General features: G+C 36.0%; 2 protein-coding genes across 7 annotated transcripts in view; one reads left to right on the top strand and one right to left on the bottom strand.

The window, feature by feature from the left end:
- Positions 1–12,378, top strand: part of LOC117083954 (basic proline-rich protein-like) — a 36,894-nt gene extending 24,516 nt beyond the window's left edge. Inside the window, exon 3 of the mRNA XM_033212205.1 lies at positions 10,241–12,378. Coding sequence (XP_033068096.1) covers positions 10,241–10,253 — 13 coding nt within the window. The 3' untranslated portion in view covers positions 10,254–12,378. The remainder of the gene's footprint in view (positions 1–10,240) is intronic.
- NKTR (natural killer cell triggering receptor) overlaps positions 1–20,352 on the bottom strand; it is a 52,112-nt gene that overhangs the window by 14,978 nt on the left and 16,782 nt on the right. For 5 of the 6 annotated variants that reach the window (XM_033212185.1, XM_033212186.1, XM_033212184.1 and 2 more), the window contains exons 3-10: positions 16,384–16,458; positions 14,919–15,026; positions 14,343–14,387; positions 12,541–12,628; positions 3,490–3,519; positions 2,757–2,902; positions 1,249–1,471; positions 1–156 (exon numbers count right to left, since the gene is read on the bottom strand). In XM_033212185.1, coding sequence (XP_033068076.1) covers positions 1–156; positions 1,249–1,471; positions 2,757–2,902; positions 3,490–3,519; positions 12,541–12,628; positions 14,343–14,387; positions 14,919–15,026; positions 16,384–16,458 — 871 coding nt within the window. Of the gene's footprint in view, positions 157–1,248; positions 1,472–2,756; positions 2,903–3,489; positions 3,520–12,540; positions 12,629–14,010; positions 14,039–14,342; positions 14,388–14,918; positions 15,027–16,383; positions 16,459–20,352 lie in introns of all 6 variants that reach the window. The other variant, XM_033212189.1, reaches the window with a different exon arrangement.

Genomic DNA, 20,352 nt, shown 5'->3' with positions numbered 1-20,352 from the left:
GGTTCAGGTTCTGCAGTAACAACAGGCATATCTCTTCTCAGTAAAAATCGGTTCTCAGGCACTGGAGGAATCTCTTCCGGGCGGACCACAGGTTTTTCCCTTTTAGCACTGGAATCAACTGACCTTTTTTCATTGGTATCACTCCTCTCAGAGTGACTTTGAACAAACCAAGTCGCTGATTAAAATGTATAATGTTTGCATTTCATAATAAAAGCACATAAAATTAGACACTGAAACAACAGCATAATTAATGATAGCTTACAAGTCTCACTCAAAAGAGTTATATGATTTTCACAAAGAGAAAATATATCAACCCAGTGAAACACCCAAAGACTAGAATTTTGATAGGAAAATTGGTAAACGATCCTAACTTTTGTATTTTAAGAGTTCCAGGAGGTCAGGCATTGTGGCTCACACCTCTAATCCCAGTACTTTAGGGGTCTTAGGTGGGAGGATTGCTTGAGGCCAGGAGTCAGAGACCAGCCTGTTCAACATAGTGGAAGACCCTGTCTCTACAAAAAATTTAAAAATTAGCCAGACATAGTGGTACACGCCTGTAGTCCCCTGTAGTCCTAGCTACTCATGAGGTTGACGCAGAAAGATCTCTTGAGCCCAGGAGGTGGAGGATGCAGTGAGCTATAATTGTGCCACTGTATTCCAGCCTAGGTAACAGAGCAAGACCCTATCTCAAATTAAAAAAAAAAAAAAGAAAAAAGGAAAAGGCCCAGGGCGGTGGCTCACGCCTGTAATCCCAGCACTTTGGGAGGCCGAGGCAGGCAGATCACAAGGTCAGGAGATCGAGACCATCCTGGTTAACACAGTGAAACCCCATCTCTACTAAAAATACAAAAATTAGCCGGGCATGGTGGCAGGCGCCTGTAGTCCCAGCTACTCGGGAGGCTGAGGCAGGAGAATGGCGTGAACCCGGGAGCAGAGCTTGCGGTGAGCTGAGATCGTGCCACTGCGCTCCATCCAGCCTGGGCAACAGAGCGAGACGCCATCTCAAAAAAAAAAAAAAAGAATTCTTAGGACTATTTTGACCTGAAAACTGAAAACACACAAATCTTTGAAATGAAATGCCTATGCTACCTACTCCTAGATTTGCCAGATTTCAATTTAGATAAAGTTTAAAAAAATGCTATCCTTTTTCACTAACAGGTAATAAAATTGAGTTTATAGAATTTACATACTTTTCCAATTCCAGAGAGTTTGTTTTTAGGTAAGAGTACATTGGTGTTTTACACATACCCTTTTGGATTCATTACATGTTTATTCCTTGGTTCTTCTGAACTGCTTGCTTCCTTTCGCCTCTTTTTAGAACGTTTAACTTTTGGCCTCCTCTTATGTTTCCTCCTTCTGCTTCTCTCATGTTCAATTTCACTTTCTGAAGATGATTCTGAAGAGGAAGAGGAATTGGAAGAGGAATCCGAGTCTTCTGAATGAGTTGGTTTCTTCCTTTTCTTCTCAAAAACTTTTAAGAAACATTAATAAAAACATTAGTACTAAACTTCAGTGCCTACCTTTCAGAGTAAAAAATGTGTTTACTGAATATCATAAAATATGCTTTACATACAGCAAACAAAAAATTAAGTATAGACACCTTTTTTCAAGTTTATAATAAAATTACTGGCAAGATTGTAAGGAAATAACTCCCTTGTCTTTATGAAGCCTATATTCTGGTTGGGTCAAATAACAAGAAATAGGACTGGTGCAGCAACTCCTATCTGTAATCCCAGCACTGTGGGAGGCCAAGGTGAGCAAATCACTTGAGGTCAGGGGTTCGACACCAGCCTGGCCAACATGGTGAAACCATGTCTCTACTAAAACTAACAAAAATTAGCCAGGCATGGTGGTGCATGCCTATAATCCCAGCTACTCCAGAGGCTGAGGCAGGAGAATCACTTGAACCCAGGAGGTGGAGGGTGCAGTGAGCTGAGACAGTGCCACTGCACTCCAGCCTGGGCAACAGAGCAAGACTCTTGTCTCAAAAAAAAAAAAAAAAAAAAAAAAGAATTGCATAATGTGACAAATGATAAGTGCTAAGACAGAAAAACAAAGCAGTGTAAAGAGAATAGGAAGATTGGGGTAGTTTAACACATTTGAACAGAGACTTGAAGGAGCAAGGGACCGTGTCATGCAGGTATCTTAATGAAGGCTGTTCCGGACAAAGAGAATAGGCAGCACAAAGAACCTGAGTGGTTGGCATGTCTGAAAAAGGGTCAATGTGCCTGGAAGGCAATGAATAAGGGAAGAGTTTAAAGAGACAGCAGACAGCTGGACCAGCCAGGGCCTTAGAGACCACCATAAAGACTTCTGCTTTGGATGATTGAAGAAGGGAGTCCTTGGAGAGTTCTGTGTAGGCGTGACATGAATGCAAACTATGGTTCAAAGGGATCACTCTGGTTGCTGTTAAGAACAGACCATAGCGGGCCTAGGATATATATAAGCAATGAGACTAGTTAGGAGGCTATTGCTGCTGACAAAAGATTATAGGACAGAGGCAAGGTAAACAGTTACGACACTACGGCAATAATCCAGACACAAAATACTGGTGGTTTGGATCAGGCTGGTGGCAAGGGAAGTTAAGAAAAAGTAAGATTTGACAAGATATGCTAAAAGATTAAATGTGTAAGGTATGATTCAGAGGCACCAAGGGCTATTGCTATGCCACTAATTCCACTACTCAAATCTAGTTACAGTCTTCAATAATGCTGTACCTGTGGCTCAGCTTCATCTACTGTCAAAACAGTTCTTACCATCTTTTACTGATTTTGTGGCAAGTACTCCACAGTCAATAACTCGCACATCTGCATATGGTCTGCTTGCAGCATCGGTTTTCAGATTTTCAATTTGTTCGATTACTTCAAAACCAGAAATAACTAGTCCAAAGACGACATGCACCCTGTCATAATACAAATTCAAGAAACAATTGGTTTGATGATAATTAAGCTATAAACAGTAATCAAGACAATTAATTGTAATCAATGACATGTCCACAGACCTGAAAATAAAACCAAACTGTCTGTTGTATGAAGCAACTAGAATGGAATGAGAACTTGAAATCTGCTTCATAAAAGGAAACTATTATGCAAACTGGGCCTTAGTTTTCTGCCTTTAATACAATGGTTCTTAACCATTTTAGGGTAAAGATTCTGTAACATTCAGACTTCACTTGGTACTTGGAAACCTTCCTTACAGGGACACCTGAAATTGTACTGCTTACTATCCGACCCATTTTGGAAAACAGAAAAAAAAAAAAAAGAATTATATTGCTGAGAAGGCCATCCCTGAGCACAGATTAACTCCTTCAGTGACATGAGAGCCATGGGGTTTCAAAACGACTATATTCTGTGATTCTAAAGAATAGTTTGGCTATGAGATTAAGCCAGCCATCAAGAGGGCTCCCTTGAGGGCTCAACCATGGTCCACTCTCTCTTTATGGCTGGCCATCCAAACACTTCCCCAATGTAGTAAGAATGTAACTCTTACCCATCCAGGTGTGGAGCAGGCTTTGTGGTACTATGTAATAAACACCAACACAAAGATGATGTCAAACAGGATGTGTTCAGGTGAAGAGAGCAGAAAGGTTTAAACACAGCATGTAGAGAACAAAGAAGTAAAGATAAAAAGATAGGGGAAAAAGTTAAACATGATATACATCTAACCTTAAAAACCCCAAAACAGCAATAGTAGCCATTTTACTAATTTAAAAAACTCAAAATTATAATGAATTACAATCATCTCTATCAGATTATATATATGTATATATATGAAATCAGTTTGATTTGACTTATAGCCATAAATATACAATATGAATACACATAAAAATTAAAGTTACTCTCAAATCCAAAACAACAAAACAAAACACTTAAAAAAAAAAAAAAAAACTCAAAATTTATCAGCATAATTAAATAAGAAAAGCACCTCTTATTTGCCCTATGGAAAGAAAGTGTGATTAACATTTGCCTCACACACTTAAATGTTTTCTTATTTGTTGTTTCTCATACTGAGTCAGTCCACATTTTTAGGCAGGCAGACAGAGGTAGGTCTTAGGAGTTCTGTTTCCAGAATTCCTGCCCATCTTTCTTCACCCAAGGTGAAGCTCTGACACAGCAACTCTGAAAATGCGATAGGGAGAAAAGCTTCAATCTGCCATCCCTTCTGACAGCAAAGTAATGATGGATAACATTACAGACATTTTAAATTTCCATGGCCCAGAAAACACCCAACCGGCTTCTTCTACAGTCACCAACTGTCAGACAGTCACTCTTGGGAAGCCTACGGGGTACATTTGGTTAAGATATTTTGAACCCAAGCTAGTTTTCCCATAGCATTTTCACAGATCTTCACATTATATGAATTGCAGTGGAAAACATTCAAAAGCAGATAATTAGACTCAGAATTATATACCACAAGCATCTTGATTTATAAGAATGAGAAATAGATATATAAGAGATAGAAAATTTGAAAGAGAAAAATATCACTAGATGTCAGGCCATGTTAAAGCAGTCAACTGTACTAGAAGCTCCCACATAAATTTTTGTATTCATTTTAAGGCAATTTTAAGACATGTAAGTGAACAAAACCCAGTTTTTAACCTTTGTAACAACGCTAAAAATATTTATTGTACAAGGATTTGTAACGCTTATACTTACATTAAGAATATTCAGTTCTGTAAGAGCACTACAGAATTTAATTTAAAAAAATTAAAACGTCAACTTAAGAAGTTCCAGAATTTTAAAGAAAATATTAAGTTTTAAAAGCACAAATCTCAAATATTCCTTAGAAGACTGAAAAGTGGAAATTCACGCCAATGTAATTATAAAAATAAAAACAGCCATCAAAAAGAAAACAAAACAAAAACTATCTAGTGAATTAATGAGCCACTAGTGTTTAAACCATTAAACTAGCATCCAGAAACCACCTTGGATGGTAACTTCAAGATAGAAATGTGCTTTAATTATAAAACTTTACCAAAGTACACTAAAGACAAGAAATTTGTACAGAAGCTAGTGATTCTATTATATGAAAGATGTAAAGAGTGCTTTTATTTTTATTTGTTTATTTTGAGATGGAGTCTCACTCTGTTGCCCAGGCTGGAGTGCGATGGCGCGATCTCAGCTCACTCCAACCTCTGCCTCCCAGATTCAAGTGATTCTCCTGCCTCAGCCTACTGAGTAGATGGGATTACAGGCATGCGCCACGAGGCCCGGCTAATTTCTGTATTTTTAATAGAACGGGATTTCACCATGTTGGCCAGGCTGGTCTCAAACTCCTGACCTCAGGTGATCTGCCTGCCTCGGCCTCTCAAAGTGCTGGGATTATAGGCGTGAGCCACCACACCCGGCCAAAAGTGCTTTTAAAAAAGTAAATTTTTCTACAATGTAAGGGGTCAGCCCCAAATATGTAGAAGTAAAAACAATGTATGGTTTCCAGATTAGATACATTCCTTCTCCTTCCTTGATCCTTTCCCCCATAACTCACTGATCCTGTAGTATTGGGGAAAGCCTGTAAATTTTACTTAAAACATAAAGAGCCCAATTCAATTTGCCATCCTGGCTAACAGAAAGGCTGTAAAAACCACCTTATGGCAAACCTTTGGAGAAAATGGTGAAATAAAACATTCCAGAGTAACGTAGCGATGCAGCAACATACTACTTGAGATTCAATTTGAGGATGGAATAGCTATCTTTATGATATTCAAATTTAGTTTTTCATTCAAATGAAAACTGCCAAGAATAGGCAAACTTGGTCCTTTATTGTAGTAGTGCAGAAAACAAATGAAGACAGGAATGACTCTTTCAAGGACAACTCAGCCTGCCCATGGTGCGTAAATCTGATGTGAATGATTTAAGTCCATTACTTATATCTGCAACTCAAGATACAGAAATAAAAGTTTGTACTTTAATTGGATTAAATTACATATTAAGAATACTAAAAATATTTAACAAAAAGAAGCCCTCTGGGGTTCTCAACCTACATTCCAGGAGTAGAAATCCCAATGTAAAGCAGGGTTACTGGCACTTGGCTAATATATGGATGAACAGAGGACATTAGCCAAACAGGGTTACAAAAGGGCAGAGAGAACTAATATGCACAGTCCAGACTATTCAATTCTACTAAAAGAAGCAGAGAGTTCATCTCACTAACTCTTGATCTTTCAGAACTTTCAAAGGAAAAAATAATTGCATTGATCTTAAAAGCAGCTGTTTAAAGAGCTATGCAATGGTGACACATGCTCAGTAAGTTAAGGCCAGAGGCTATGAAAAATGTTTAAAATTTATATATGCTTATGAAAACATACCTAAAAAAGAAAAAAACCACAAAGAACATTTCAAATTATAAAACCTTTCAATATTTATGCATTTCCATTTTCTCTTTTACTTAGAGACAGTGATTTTCCTGTTTCCCCGACCCCTGAATCTACTTTAAAAAACATGTGTGCAAGGTATTTAAGCCTTATGAATCCTAGAAATTGATAAGTGTCACTGCTACTCCAAAACCAATCTATAGTTTTACACCGTTATCAGATAAGCTTTTGCCCTTATACAGAAATGACTAATTCCACACTGAAATGAGAACTAAAACCATACTACAAACTATAACCCCACTCCCCCACCAGAAGACGTACAGGAACTTGGTGGAAACGAGCCACTGAAGTTAAAATATAGTTCCCAGGATTAAACATGAAAAATAAAACGCACTTGTTTTACATGTACTGCTGCTATACAGATAAAGCAGAAAGTTTTTTTTTTCTTAAAATGTTTCAATGCACATAACAACAGAATTAAAGAGATAAAGACAAAGAAAGAGAGAGAGCCTTAGAGTAATGAGACATTACCTTTGGAGCGCACGGTGTAACACTCTTTCTGTAAATTTTACACAAAAATGGCAAGAAATAAATTGTAATACACTTTTAAGACAAGACTGAATCTATGTTTTAATATCAATATAACTTTGAAATTAAATATTTTCAAGTTTTATGCAGAGCAAGAAAGCTTTTTTAAATGGAGGGCTCTAAATTTTCTTTCATATGGGATATTTACATAGAGATGAATTATGCTTAAGAAAAGCATTGTGGCTAAGTGGGAATCTATTTAGATGCTTAATATTGTAACACAGAGTGCCAATAATAGCTATTAACATATTACATTTCCTTTCACAAATCCCAGAAATTAGCTAAGACAATATTTTCTCAAAAGAGAATAGTGCATCTTGAATATATACATAGATACAAAAAATCTGAATGCCCAGGAGCAGTTACTACCAGTTGAAAGCAAAAATTTCATTAGAAAAAAGTGAGTTAAGATCATCCAAAACAAAATTTCAAGGAACTTTTAACTAACTCACATCAAACAGTTAAAGAACCTTCCATGCTTCTACATTTGAAACCTTTGTTTGGTGACATAACACAACAGACTACTTTCAGGAGTTACTGTTCAGTGACATTAGATGCACATTGAAGTTAAGTCACTGAACATAATAATAAAGCAGCATAACCAACTACAATTTCAGGGACCTTCTCAGAGAATAAAAAGACAAGAGAGATGAAAGCGTAAGTGCAGTCAAATCTTAGCCACCATATCTTCTTTTCCTGTCTAATCTCTGATTTTCCCCATTATGAAGAATTTTTTTCAGAGAACACACACTGACCAATTTTTATCTGTATTTAAACAAATAAGTCTATTACTACTCAGATCAAAATACTATTATACCATGAACAAAATGCTTTATAAGAGTTTTGAATGTAATAAATCTTGAAATATTTAAAAATAAGCTTAAATTTATCATAAAGGCATTGACAACATGAATAAGTGTCAAAAAAGAACATAATATTTGAAATAATGTGGAGTTTTCAATGAATGTTGCAAAAAAAAAAATAAGTGACTGTAGCTGTAAAGTAGTATGGAAGAGGGAAATAAAGGTAACTTCTGTTCACTTTAGGTTTTAACATGCGATGCTTTCCCTTCAACTCCTGAAACTATCATGCTGCCAGGGAAGAGGCACCAAATTGTACAGAATGACAACACTTGTATAAGGGTAATGGAAACTAACCAAGCCACTTGACAATGCTCTACCCATGTGTTCCAAAAGGCACCACAATAGAAGTGCTTTCTAAAAATCAGCACTAAGTTAAGGTAATACACACCAAACATTACTAGATAAAAAATTTCTTAGACATTGCTAGTACATAAGTTACATAAACATTAAGTTATTAAGCCTGGATGTTAGGGATGACACTTGATATTCAGAGAATTTGGTTTATGGCTAAGTTTCACAAACATCTTAGCTCATGAAAAAATCTGAAGTCAACATATGAAGGTATTATCCCAAAAGAAAGGAAGGAAAAAGCTAGAACTTCTCAGGTTATTAACACTTACTAGCATTTCCTCTCACATAAATTTATGAATATGTGGGTAGAAAAAGCATTTCTACCCCAAATCTAGTTTTATTACCCAAAATGTCAATATAGCTTTACAAACCCCTTAAAACCAACCACTCCTCAACTCTCCTTGCTCCACTACTTTGCAACAATTAGCACTCCTCTCCCTTTCAGGTACTTGCAAGTCAGATTCTTAAATGACATAAAACATATTCTAGAACTCCTTATGCCCCGCCCCCCCATTGCCCTATTTATGACTGCTAAAATGTAGCAAACATGTTTTGTTTAAAGTTCAAAGTTTGTCTCTTCTACATTATCTTGTTTTCTTACATTGTTATAATTATTAATGACCACTGACAGTGGCCAGTGACAGGAACTGTTCTTGCAGGCTCTGCAGACCTACTCTACGGCTGTGCAGACTCATGTTCTAACAGCTGCTGATGAAGAGACTTCTGTTGCTCTTGATTTAAGATGAGCCCAATACTTCTTTAAGACATTTTTCAGACTAATGAAAACTAGGCAATTATGACTATTTCCATTAGGCAAGACAATGTTTGCACACAAATCATTCCACACATTCAGAAACTTAGGACTACCCTACAAAACACTTTCTTCCTTTTACATCCATATTTTCATACCAATGTTTAAGAAAAACTAACTCAAGGTACATACGAAACTAAAATCAAGGTTTCCTGACAGCTATATTAGTGTCCTATCCCAAAAGTTACTTACTACAAAGCTATAAACTATTTACTTAATCTTTTTCATGACTATTTTATACAACATCTTTGTCTTTTTGATTAATGTATATAAAGACAATGACAATTACAGTCAGAATTAATAAGCTATCACTAACAGCGAAAGGGGGAATGTTTCCCCAAATGTCATTTTGTTTTCCAGCAAAATGCTTGATGCTTCTAATCCTTAACTAAAATAAATTCAGAGCAGAGTGGTTAATAAAATTTTGAGCTTAAATAAGCTTAAATTTATAGTAAAGGCATTAATAATATGAATAAGTGTGCAGGATTCTTTTTCTAGCTATCAGTTTCTTCCAGATTGTAAGTAAAATTTCTATAACTTGGACTTTACATGCTTTTTCAAGAATTTAGCATAATCTACAGAATGAAAAGGTTGGACTAGATAATCTCTAAATCCTTTTCCATTCTATGACTCTATAATTCTAGTTTTTATTGTGGTTTCTTCCTATTCTTTAACCTAAAAAATAAATAAGAATACAAAGGACAAAATAAATACCAAATTAACCTGGTAGCTTTAGTCCCAAGTCTTTGAATTCCTTCAAAAACGTTCAAAATAAAACCACTGTTTCCTTAGTGATTCAAGGGGATAGTGCCATATATCACTTCTTCCACATTTCTTGAGCAGTACTATTCCAAAAAGAATCAAGTTTTCTTCTATATAGACCCCCGAGAGCAAAATCATTATAACAAATACAGTAGTAGAAATAAAGTTACTGTAAAAATTACAAATAGATTTATAGAAGAAAAGCTGATTTTCATTATGTATGTAATTGTTCCAGCCAAAGAAAGCAATATAAGCAAAATTATGTTGAATAAAAATGACATATGCCTAAGGAAGGGGGAGTTTTTAAATGTGTTAAGTAATGAAGACAGTAGTTAATGCACAAAACACAAGAATCCTTGAGGGATGTTTTGCAAATACCCACACTAACAGCACCAAATCTACTCCTTAGGAATTGCAGAGTAACAGATTCGTAACAAAAACTACAAAAACAATTTTGCAATGATGTATTAAAAATCCTTATTGAGCTCATAAAGCAGGAACTATAAAGACAGTTTTTATTTTACCATCATTCTTACACTATCCTTTCTTTTTCAGATTCCAGAACTGACACTCAAGGAGCCATATGAGGAGCTGTGGTAACGGTAAAAGGCAGGAGCCATCCTTTGGAAGCCATCAGCAAGCTCTGCGACCATCAGAGCTATTATCTGTGATCATATACATAACCTGAAGACAGCGTATCATATTTTAATACTTTCAACTCCAAAAGGCATAGGGCTTGTAAAAACATAGTTTCAAAGATTTTTCTTTTATCAGCCACCATCTCCATTTTTACCTATCCTTCCCATAAATGCAAGGATATGTTTTAGTTCTGAAACATGAAAGTTAATTTGATTTTATCCTGCAACTCTTGAGAACTGATCTTTCTAGCCAGCATAAAGAAAGTATACAGACACAAAAATCTTTAGAAAAAATACAGGAGGATTAAATAGTCAATTACTTCCAAGATTGCTTACTCCTTTCCAAAGGGACTGCAAACCCCTTTCTAGAAGGAAATCTCAAACTAAAAGTAAAAAATTTTCTTTCAATCAGAAGTTCACAGTGATTTTACTACCATCTAAAGTAAATTAACTTTGAAAATAAGCGTAAAAATTGTAATTGCAATTTATTGATTTAAAATTATTTGGCATTCCTCCTCAAAAATTGTAGTCCAATATAAAATTAGGCCATGTAGAAAACAGTAAAGGCCTTTACTAGATATTCCTAGAGAATACTTAAGCAAGTACTAAATAAAATAAAAAGAAGATGTTTTTGAAGGGAGAATTTCGTATACTGAATTTTAATTAGTGTATTTTTAACGATAGCATTTTTAATGAGTTTTAACTCTAACATTTTATGAACAAGCTAATGTATGTAACAATATCAAGAAGCTGCTGCTACTTGATAAATCAAGTTTTAATTGTACTGATATAAAAAAGGAAATCTAAAAGAAACTTTAGAGCCCTCAAATGGTAGCTTCTTGACCAATGAATCATTATGTTTTTCATGTTCACAGTTCAGATAAGCTTAAAAATGGAAATGGGAAACCTCAACCAACGGATAAACAATTTTTACATTAAGTTACTATTAAAAAGTCTTTCTGAAATATTTCTTTCTGCTTTGTATTGGCTCTTAAGAAGGTTAAGAATAAAAATCACTCTATTAAAGAAGAGTAATAACACATAACCTATGGGATCAAAACAAGATAAGAGAACAACCGTTGTAGTAGGTCTTTTACCTGTATAATTCTAAGCATAATCTTTTATCAGTTTTCCATTTTTAGGACATTCTTAGGAATAGAATGCCCCTTATCTGAACTTTATCAGATCATGTAGAAATATATTTTTCAGAAAAATTTAACATTTGAGTTTTATATGTCAGTAATATACTCCTTTAAAGACAGGGAAGCGCCATTCATACTCATTCATTCAGAAAGATGACAAAGAAAATGTTTTCAATAAATCATTAATGAAATATTTCTCCAACATACATAGCACAACTGAGATTCACTTCCAATCAAAAACAATAACCCTCCTGCTGGATAGTTATCTTTCACATTTTATATGACAGAATTATGATAAAAATAGGTTTTGAAGCAGCTTTAGATAAGAATATAACTGAAAGTATGCCAAAGGATTTATTTAGAATTTTCAGATAAGAAAAAGGTAAGTTTTTGGTTGTGCAATGCACATACATGTAAATATATTTGCTTTTTCAAAAGCAAATTTAGTATTCTTAAGTTTCCTGAGTGACAATCTCATAAATCTTGGTGGAAATGATAGCAACAATGGGTTATTTCAATTATGCATGGAGACCTCATAAAATTTGAGTTTTCTAAAATGCGTGCTCAACAGCAGGTCACCTATCTCTATACAACATCAGAAAATAACAGTACCTCTCTCAAAATTGCCTCAAAGAGCAACAGTAAGAGAAAAAAACAACCATGCAATGGTTTACTCAAACTGCTTTCCCTGCTGAGGGGGTACAATAACTGAATCTGCTACTATGAACAATTTTTACATGTTCATCAATAGTTTATGTTCCAATCTAGTTTTGGTAAGTGAGCACTCAAATTTAACAGGGGCTTAAATATGCCGTCATCTTTTTTGAAGATGACGGCATATTTTGAAAACAATGTGTAAGTTTTAAGTTTTTTAAGTCCCATTCTTCCAATCCAGGATATATGCTGAATGCTGAGGCAGTTGTTACACGTTGTAAGTTTCTATGATATTAGAAATTAATAATAAAAATAAAGCTGACAGAATTTTAGCATTAAACTTGGTTTAACTATACCATCTTTCTTATGAACAGCGCTTCTCTGTTTAAGAAAAGCTCATCTCTGAATTATGCCTACTCACATGAAAAACTGGGAACCATTGGTATGTTTCCCTCGATTTGCCATTGACAAAAGGAACGCTCTGTCATGTTTGAGAATAAAGTTTTCATCTGTTTGAAGAAAACACAAATTTGTCAGTCTCCAATTATAAGTCACTTTAAAGTAATGTTCAAGTAATAAATAGAAAGCAAAAGATGAAATTCCTCTTCTGGTCAGTACAGATAACTTGACTGAACACTCAGAAAAGAAAATTTTAAGCTAATCAAATAACAAAAGCATAAAAAGGCCAAAAGATACTAATTAAAGCCTTGAGGAAAAGAACATATATTTAATACTTTATACAAACAGCCTTAGAACAGTCACTTTTAGTAGTAATATACTTTGGCTAAATGATATTTAAATTATTAACTTTCAGGGAAAACTAGTAAAATTTTAGAAAAATCTCTAGCTTACTTCCTCCAAATTTCCAATTAGCTTGCCTAATGTACTATACATGGAAGAAGTTTAATAATCTTTTTAGGTGTTTAATTTTTATACAGTAAATTTATTATTCAACTGAATTGAAGCTAGACTATGAGACCAAAAAAATTATGTTATAGTAAGTTACAGGAACATATCTAAATTAAGTATGTGTATACTCAATTGTATCACAAAATTATCTAAGCAAGAAAGCCCTGTGAAACAAAAATTTAAATAGCAAAACACAATTTTAAGGTACAAAAGTATCTGCCACAGGTAACAACCACAAAGTGGCCTAAAGCATTAGTTTTAAATTGCTACATAATAGAACCAGCTAAATAGCTGTTTCCTACTAGTTCAAAGGAAAAAAAAATCTGTGATAAAGATCACTTAGAGTTATTTTAATTCCAGCAGGAATATCCTTGAAAACAAATGTCCTTTTAACATTCATACAAACAAATCTTCTTCAGAACAAACAGAAACATAGAAAACTTTAAAAAGTGATTACCTTGGGAACAGGCTTCTGAAAAAGAGTAGTAATCCATTTTCCCCCAAAGGAAATATAAAAGACTATTATAACACTGAAGCTATTATAGCGTTAAAACCTAGTAATATTAGATTTCATTACAAACCTCTGCAACTGACTTTTCTAAGGCTTTTTGGGGCAAGTGCAATAGTTAGATTTATGCAGATGCTACTATTATAAGAATAAACACAGTCATAGTTCTAATATACAAAAGAAAACATACAAACCTTTGAAAAAGGAGGAAATTCAACTTTTATTCAAAGAAATTGCTTGGTTTAGGGGAAAAAAAACCCCACAACTAGACTCTTTTCCCTGATGTGAAATTAATAACCCATTGGGAAATGAAAAAAGATACAGAAGCATGTATGAAATAATACACAGAATTTTCCAAGTCTTCAATCAATATAGAAATCCAGCCACAACCTGACCCAGACTGTCCATAAATTTATTAGGAAGGGTGCAAGGGAACAGAATTGGAGTTTGTGTTACTGAGCTTCGTTCTCTTACCTTTTCATTTTGCAAAAGACCACATTCTCTATAAACAAAAGAATATGTTGACAGTTTTAGGCAGGAAGATAGGAGTTTTCATGTATATAGTTGCCTAACCTCCATGCTGAAAGTCATGTTTAACCATAAAGTTAGCCTTAATTAATCTTGTCAATTAAAAATTATATATTACAATATAATTTATCCCCAAATTCATGCAAATAAAGTATTTTCATGCAGCATTAGTTTCATGCAAAAAGTGAACTATAAGTAAACCTCTTCTCATTAAAAGTATATGATCAAACTTGCTTTAATATCAGAACTGAAACAAAAGACCGTAAAATAAGCCTTACCTTTAAAATATCCACCATAAATTGATTCTCCACCTTTTCCATTACCTGCAAATAATGAGTTCCATTAAGCCATAACGAACGTTAAAAATATACTAACACATAAATCAGTTTTGATAGCTTCAATCTGCTGAAGGAAACCTTGGAATGTTATAATTGCTGCAATAATCAAAATTCTCAGAGTCCTCAATTAACTTCATCTTTAAAATATATGTCAAATCCCATTACAATAAATACCATAAAAAAAGCCATCTTCACAATCCACTTATTTCAAACAGTAACAACATCAAAAACATTCTAGAACAAAAGCAATAAGACAGTACTTTGGCATTCATTGTAAAGGAATTCACTAAGTAACTATAATATTAATAAACTGCATAAAAACAAGATAAAATGTCTTACGTGGTACTTTGCTTTTTCACACATTCTGGATCTATAATATTCACTCATCCAACAAGTACTCACTGACCACATTTTATATCACACTGTAATTGACACAATATTTACAACTAAAAGTAATAATGAAATACTTTAGAAACTGATAGATGGAGTTATTAGGAACACAACTTTTAGCTCTACCTTCACTGAAGTCCCCACCCTGAATCATAAAGTTTTTAACCACACGATGGAACGTAGAACCTTTATAACATAACTTCTTCCCAGTTGTTTTCCCAAGGCCTTTCTCTCCTGGAAAAAAAAAAGAAATGAAGTTTAATTATACATACATTCTTCCATAGAAAGAACCAACCAATTAATCCTGTGTCAAATCTTGCTGGGCACTGGAAGAGATATAAGAAGTAGATGACATGATAATTTAACATACACACATGCATGCAAACCAAAATAAATAATACAAAGCAGCATGTAAATGTAAAATTGTGTGGTACAGACTCTACATGCTATAGGACATAATATTAATTGACACACTTGTCACTCTAGTTAAAGAATGAGGTCAGGCACAGTGGCTCACGCCTGTAATCCCAACACTTTGGGAGGCCGAGGTAGGCAGATCACTTGAGGTCAGGAGTTTGAAACCAGCTTGGCCAACAGGGTGAAATCCTGCCTCTAAAACAAAAAAACCAAAAATTAGCCGGGTGTGGTGGCACAGGCCTGTAGTCCCAGTTACTCAGGAGGCTGAGGCAGGAGAATCACTTGAATCTGGGAGGTGGAGGTTGTAGTAAGCTGAGATCACACCACCGCACTCCAGTCTGTTTTTGAGATAGAGTCAGACTCCGTCTCAAAATAAATAAACAACAAAATTAAGGAGTTAGGGCAAAAATTGCATATGTGTATCCAAGTAAGAATTTAAAATTTCAGTGTGTTCTAAATTTTTTTTTTGAGACGAAGTCTGGCTCTTGTCCCCCAGGCTGGAGTGCAAGGGCGCGATATTGACTCACTGCAGGCTCTGCCTCCCGGGTTCAAGTGATTCTCTTGCCTCAGCCTCCCGAGTAGCTAGGATTACAGGCGCCTGCCACCACGCCCGGCTAATTTTTGTATTTTTAGTACAGACAGGGTTTCACCATGTTGGCCAGGCTGGTCTTGAACTCTTGACCTCAGGTGATCCACCTGCCTTGGCCTCCCAAAGTGCTGGGATTACAGGCTTGAGCCACCACGCCCGGCCAGTGTGTTCTAATTTTAAAGTAACAGTATAGATGTTTCCCTCCCCATTTTTTCTATTTATTTAAAATTTATTGTAAAATTTGGAATACTAAATTTTTTCAAAGTAGTGAAATTCATAAAATTCCATCAAATCAGTTTTGAATGTGTGCTATTTTATAAACTAAAATGTATAGAGAAGATTTCATTACATAATGTAGATTCTTACTCTCTTTTTCATTTTTGAGATCATTCCTTTCTAATATCTTCCCATTAAGAAATGCTTCCCTGATTTCATATAAAAGTCAGTATAAGTAACTCTTTTTTTTTTTTTTAATTCACAAAACTAATTTCACAAGTCCATTATTCTTCCAGGAAAATATCTATTCTGTTCAGCAAGGTAAAACTGTAAGACACAGCTTCTCATCGGAAATAATAATTCACTTACCTGAGCACAAGCAAAGGAAGTTTTTGCATGTTTTTGGACATATGTCTGAGAAGAGCTGAAACATAATGCGACCAACTGAAATAAAATACATAGGGAAAAAAGTAGTAAGCAAGTTAAATATATCATTTTAATGGGAAAAAGAAACAGGGCTAACAAATTAGAAAGTCTATTTTTATAATTCATTTTAATTTGTTGAAAGATGTAATGGGAAAGCATTTAACTGGGTGATACCTGTGAACAAGAACACCACTTTATTTGTTATTGTTAAAATTTACATGCAGCCAAAGTGGTTCCAGCCCCAAAATTATAGGATTTTAAGTGTGTTTTAAAGGAATTTTGTATTATTAGATTTCTTGTAGTAGTATAGTCCCCTATCTGAACTATAATCTTCTTTAAAAATACTCTCAATAGGCCGGGCGCGGTGGCTCAAGCCTGTAATCCCAGCACTTTGGGAGGCCGAGACGGGCGGATCACAAGGTCGGGAGATCGAGACCATCCTGGCTAATACGGTGAAACCCCGTCTCTACTAAAAATACAAAAACTAGCCGGGCGAGGTGGCGGGCGCCTGTAGTCCCAGCTACTCGGGAGGCTGAGGCAGGAGAATGGCGGAAACCCGGGAGGCGGAGCTTGCAGTGAGCTGAGATCTGGCCACTGCACTCCAGTCCGGGCGACAGAGCGAGACTCCGCCTCAAAAAAAAAAAAAAAAAAAATACTCTCAATAGTTGTTTGATTTATGCTTGGGCCCTTCCAGTGATGAGAGTACATCAAAAGATAGTAATTCTGGCCAGTATTGTTAAAAAGAAAAGTCTCTGTCTCTTTATTTTCAGCTTTCTTCCTTTAAGCAAGAACTGTTAGGCCGGGCGCGGTGGCTCAAGCCTGTAATCCTAGCACTTTGGGAGGCCGAGACGGGCGGATCACGAGGTCAGGAGATCGAGACCATCCTGACTAACACGGTGAAACCCCGTCTCTACTAAAAACTACAAAAAACTAGCCGGGCGAGGTGGCGGCGCCTGTAGTCCCAGCTACTCGGGAGGCTGAGGCAGGAGAATGGCGTGAACCCGGGAGGCGGAGCTTGCAGTGAGCTGAGATCCGGCCACAGCACTCCAGCCTGGGTGACAGCGCGAGACTCCGTCTCAAAAAAAAAAAAAAAAAAAAGAACTGTTAAGAGCCACTTTCCTGAATTGCACCAATCACACTTAAAATTCACATTTTAAGCTAGGCATGGTGGCTCACACCTATAATCCCAGCACTTTGGGAGGCTGAGGCAGGGAGGGTTGCCTGAGGTCAGGAGTTTGAGACCAGTCTGGGTAATGCAGAAGAACCCATCTCTACAAAAAATTTAAAAAATTAGCTGGGGATGGTGGCACATGCCTGTAGTCCCAGCTACTGAGGAGGCTGAGAGGCAGAAGGTTCACTTGAGCCCAGGATTTCAAGGCTGCGATGAGCTACGACCATGCAGTGAGCTTTGATTGTGCCATTGCACTCTAGCCTAGGTGACAGAGCAAGACTTAAAACAATACCTCCCATTCTATTCCCCGAGAGAGCAGAAAGAGAAGAGGTTATGGTTCCCTACGACAAACACGAAATTACAAGGAAAAGTCTGCAACTTCAATTTAACTATGCCAGAGAAAAATGGTTCTCAAACTTTGGTCTCAGGGTTCTTCTAAACTCATTATTGAGCTTTTGTTTATGTGGTTCATATCTATTGCTATATACCATATTAAATGTTAAAACTCAGAAATGTTTAAAACACAAGAATACACAAGCACACGTTCCATTAGCTGTCAGGGCAGTGATATCATCACATATTAAAATATAATCTCTGGAAAACTTGACTGTATATTCACAAGAGAATGAGAGCACAAAAGGTGAATCATAATCTATTACTATAAAAACAGTTGTGACTTTATGGACCTGTTGAAAGCATATCAATAAGAAATGTAGTTCTGATTTGCAATTAATAACTCTCTTGAGTTCCTTTTCCCTGTATTCTACAAGATCTTTTCCATTATAAACATTTTTATTTATTCAAAAGGACTTACAGAATAAATAAAAATTAACTGTGGACCAAGCATAAATCATGTTCAGAACAGATACAAAATGATTCTGTATCACTAAGATTGTAATTTATTCCTGGCCATATCAGTCACTTCCTTTGAGGAGGAAACAATGATACTGCATTATAGACATCGTTAATGGGTAAAGCGGGATCATGTGAGAAGACCTTCCTGTGTCAATATGCTTAGCCTATAGCTTTAAAAGAGCCAAACTATAACTATAAAGCATTTTCAAAACTTTGTAGCTATTCTTAAAACCTAAGGGAATGAACAAAAAGACAGAAAGCAAGCAGAAAGGAGGACTCAAGATTTGCAAGCAGGGAGCAATGTATCTAAAGTCATTTCAGAATTTTAAAAAAATACCTGTAATATCAGTAATAGTAACTATCACCGTACTTATATAGCAACATTTTACCAGTATAATAATTAGATTTTCATCAGTCCTCATAAATCCCTGGGAAATGGCTTAGCTGGTGTCAAGTTCAAAATCATCCAGCTTTGCATACCAGAAAGACTTAGATCTTTGCAATCCCTGTAAGATGGCTACTTTTCAGGACGGAAGACATAATCCAAATAATCAAAACGTAGGGCTTTTCTTAGGACCACGGTAACTTCAACATCAGGTGTTTTTTGTTTTGTTTTGTTTTTTTTCAAAAACTTGTAATGCCTCAAAATGAAAGCTGGTCAAAGTTTCAAATGTTCTTTAGTTTCTCCTTAACAGATGATTGGAAATTGTGTACCCTCCAGTAGTATAATACACTTGAAAACAGTTAAAATGTGATTACATTCCTATCCAATATTCAGACACGGACAGCTAACTAGAGTGGTTTTAAAAAAAAAAAAATCTTGGCTGGGCATGGTGGCTCACGCCCATAATCCCATCACTTTCGGAGGCCGAGGCAGGCAGATCACATGAGGTCAGGAGGTCAAGACCAGCCTGGCCAACATGGTGAAACCCCATCTCTACTAAAAATACAAAAATTAGCTAGGAGTGGTAGCAGGCGCCTGTAATACCAGCTACTCGGGAGGCTGAGGCAAGAGAATCGCTCGAACCTGGGAGGTGGAGGTTGCAGTGAGCCAAGATTGCGCCACTGCACTCCAGCCTGGGCGACAGAGCAAGATTCCCACCTCAAAAAAAAAAAAAAAAAAAGAAAGAAAGAAAAAACAAATCTCACCTCTAATATCTTACCCTCGTCTAGCTTGGTGCAAAAAAAAAAGTCTTTTGCCCTCTGAACCTCATGGCATAAGGGATAGAGCAGAGGTTTTTATCTCCTCTATGGCATACAAGAGGAAAAATACAACAAAACTGAATTGTTTTCACTTCAATAAATACAACAAAACTGAATTGTTTTCACTTCAATAACATGGTGCAAGGTTAAACATTGGCAGACCAGAAAAATAATTTTAAAATCCTGAAAACACACATTAACCCAATCAGGTTTGCAAGGCACGACAAAGGCTGAACTATGGATATTCAGACATTAGTTGAGTCTACTTTCTTAAGTTAAAATGTTTGTGGCCGGGCGCGGTGGCTCAAGCCTGTAATCCCAGCACTTTGGGAGGCCGAGACGGGCGGATCACGAGGTCAGGAGATTGAGACCATCCTGGCTAACACGGTGAAACCCCGTCTCTACTAAAAAATACAAAAATCTAGCCGGGCGAGGTGGCGGGCGCCTGTAGTCCCAGCTAGTCTGGAGGCTGAGGCAGGAGAATGGCGTGAACCCGGGAGGCGGAGCTTGCAGTGAGCTGAGATCCAGCCACTGCACTCCAGCACGGGCGATAGAGCGAGACTCCGTCTCAAAAAAAAAAAAATGTTTGTATATATGCAATTTGAAGGGTTTAAAAACAAAAAGGTCAAAAAAAAAAAAAACAGCATTATGATTTCTACCTTTATAAAGAGGTAATCTAGTAT

The sequence above is a fragment of the Trachypithecus francoisi genome, unplaced genomic scaffold (genome assembly GCF_009764315.1).
Source record: "Trachypithecus francoisi isolate TF-2019V2 unplaced genomic scaffold, Tfra_2.0 Lachesis_group0, whole genome shotgun sequence".
NCBI classification, from domain to species: domain Eukaryota; kingdom Metazoa; phylum Chordata; class Mammalia; order Primates; family Cercopithecidae; genus Trachypithecus; species Trachypithecus francoisi.
Note: the sequence above shows the minus strand (reverse complement) of the source record. Positions and strands in the feature narration are given on the sequence as shown.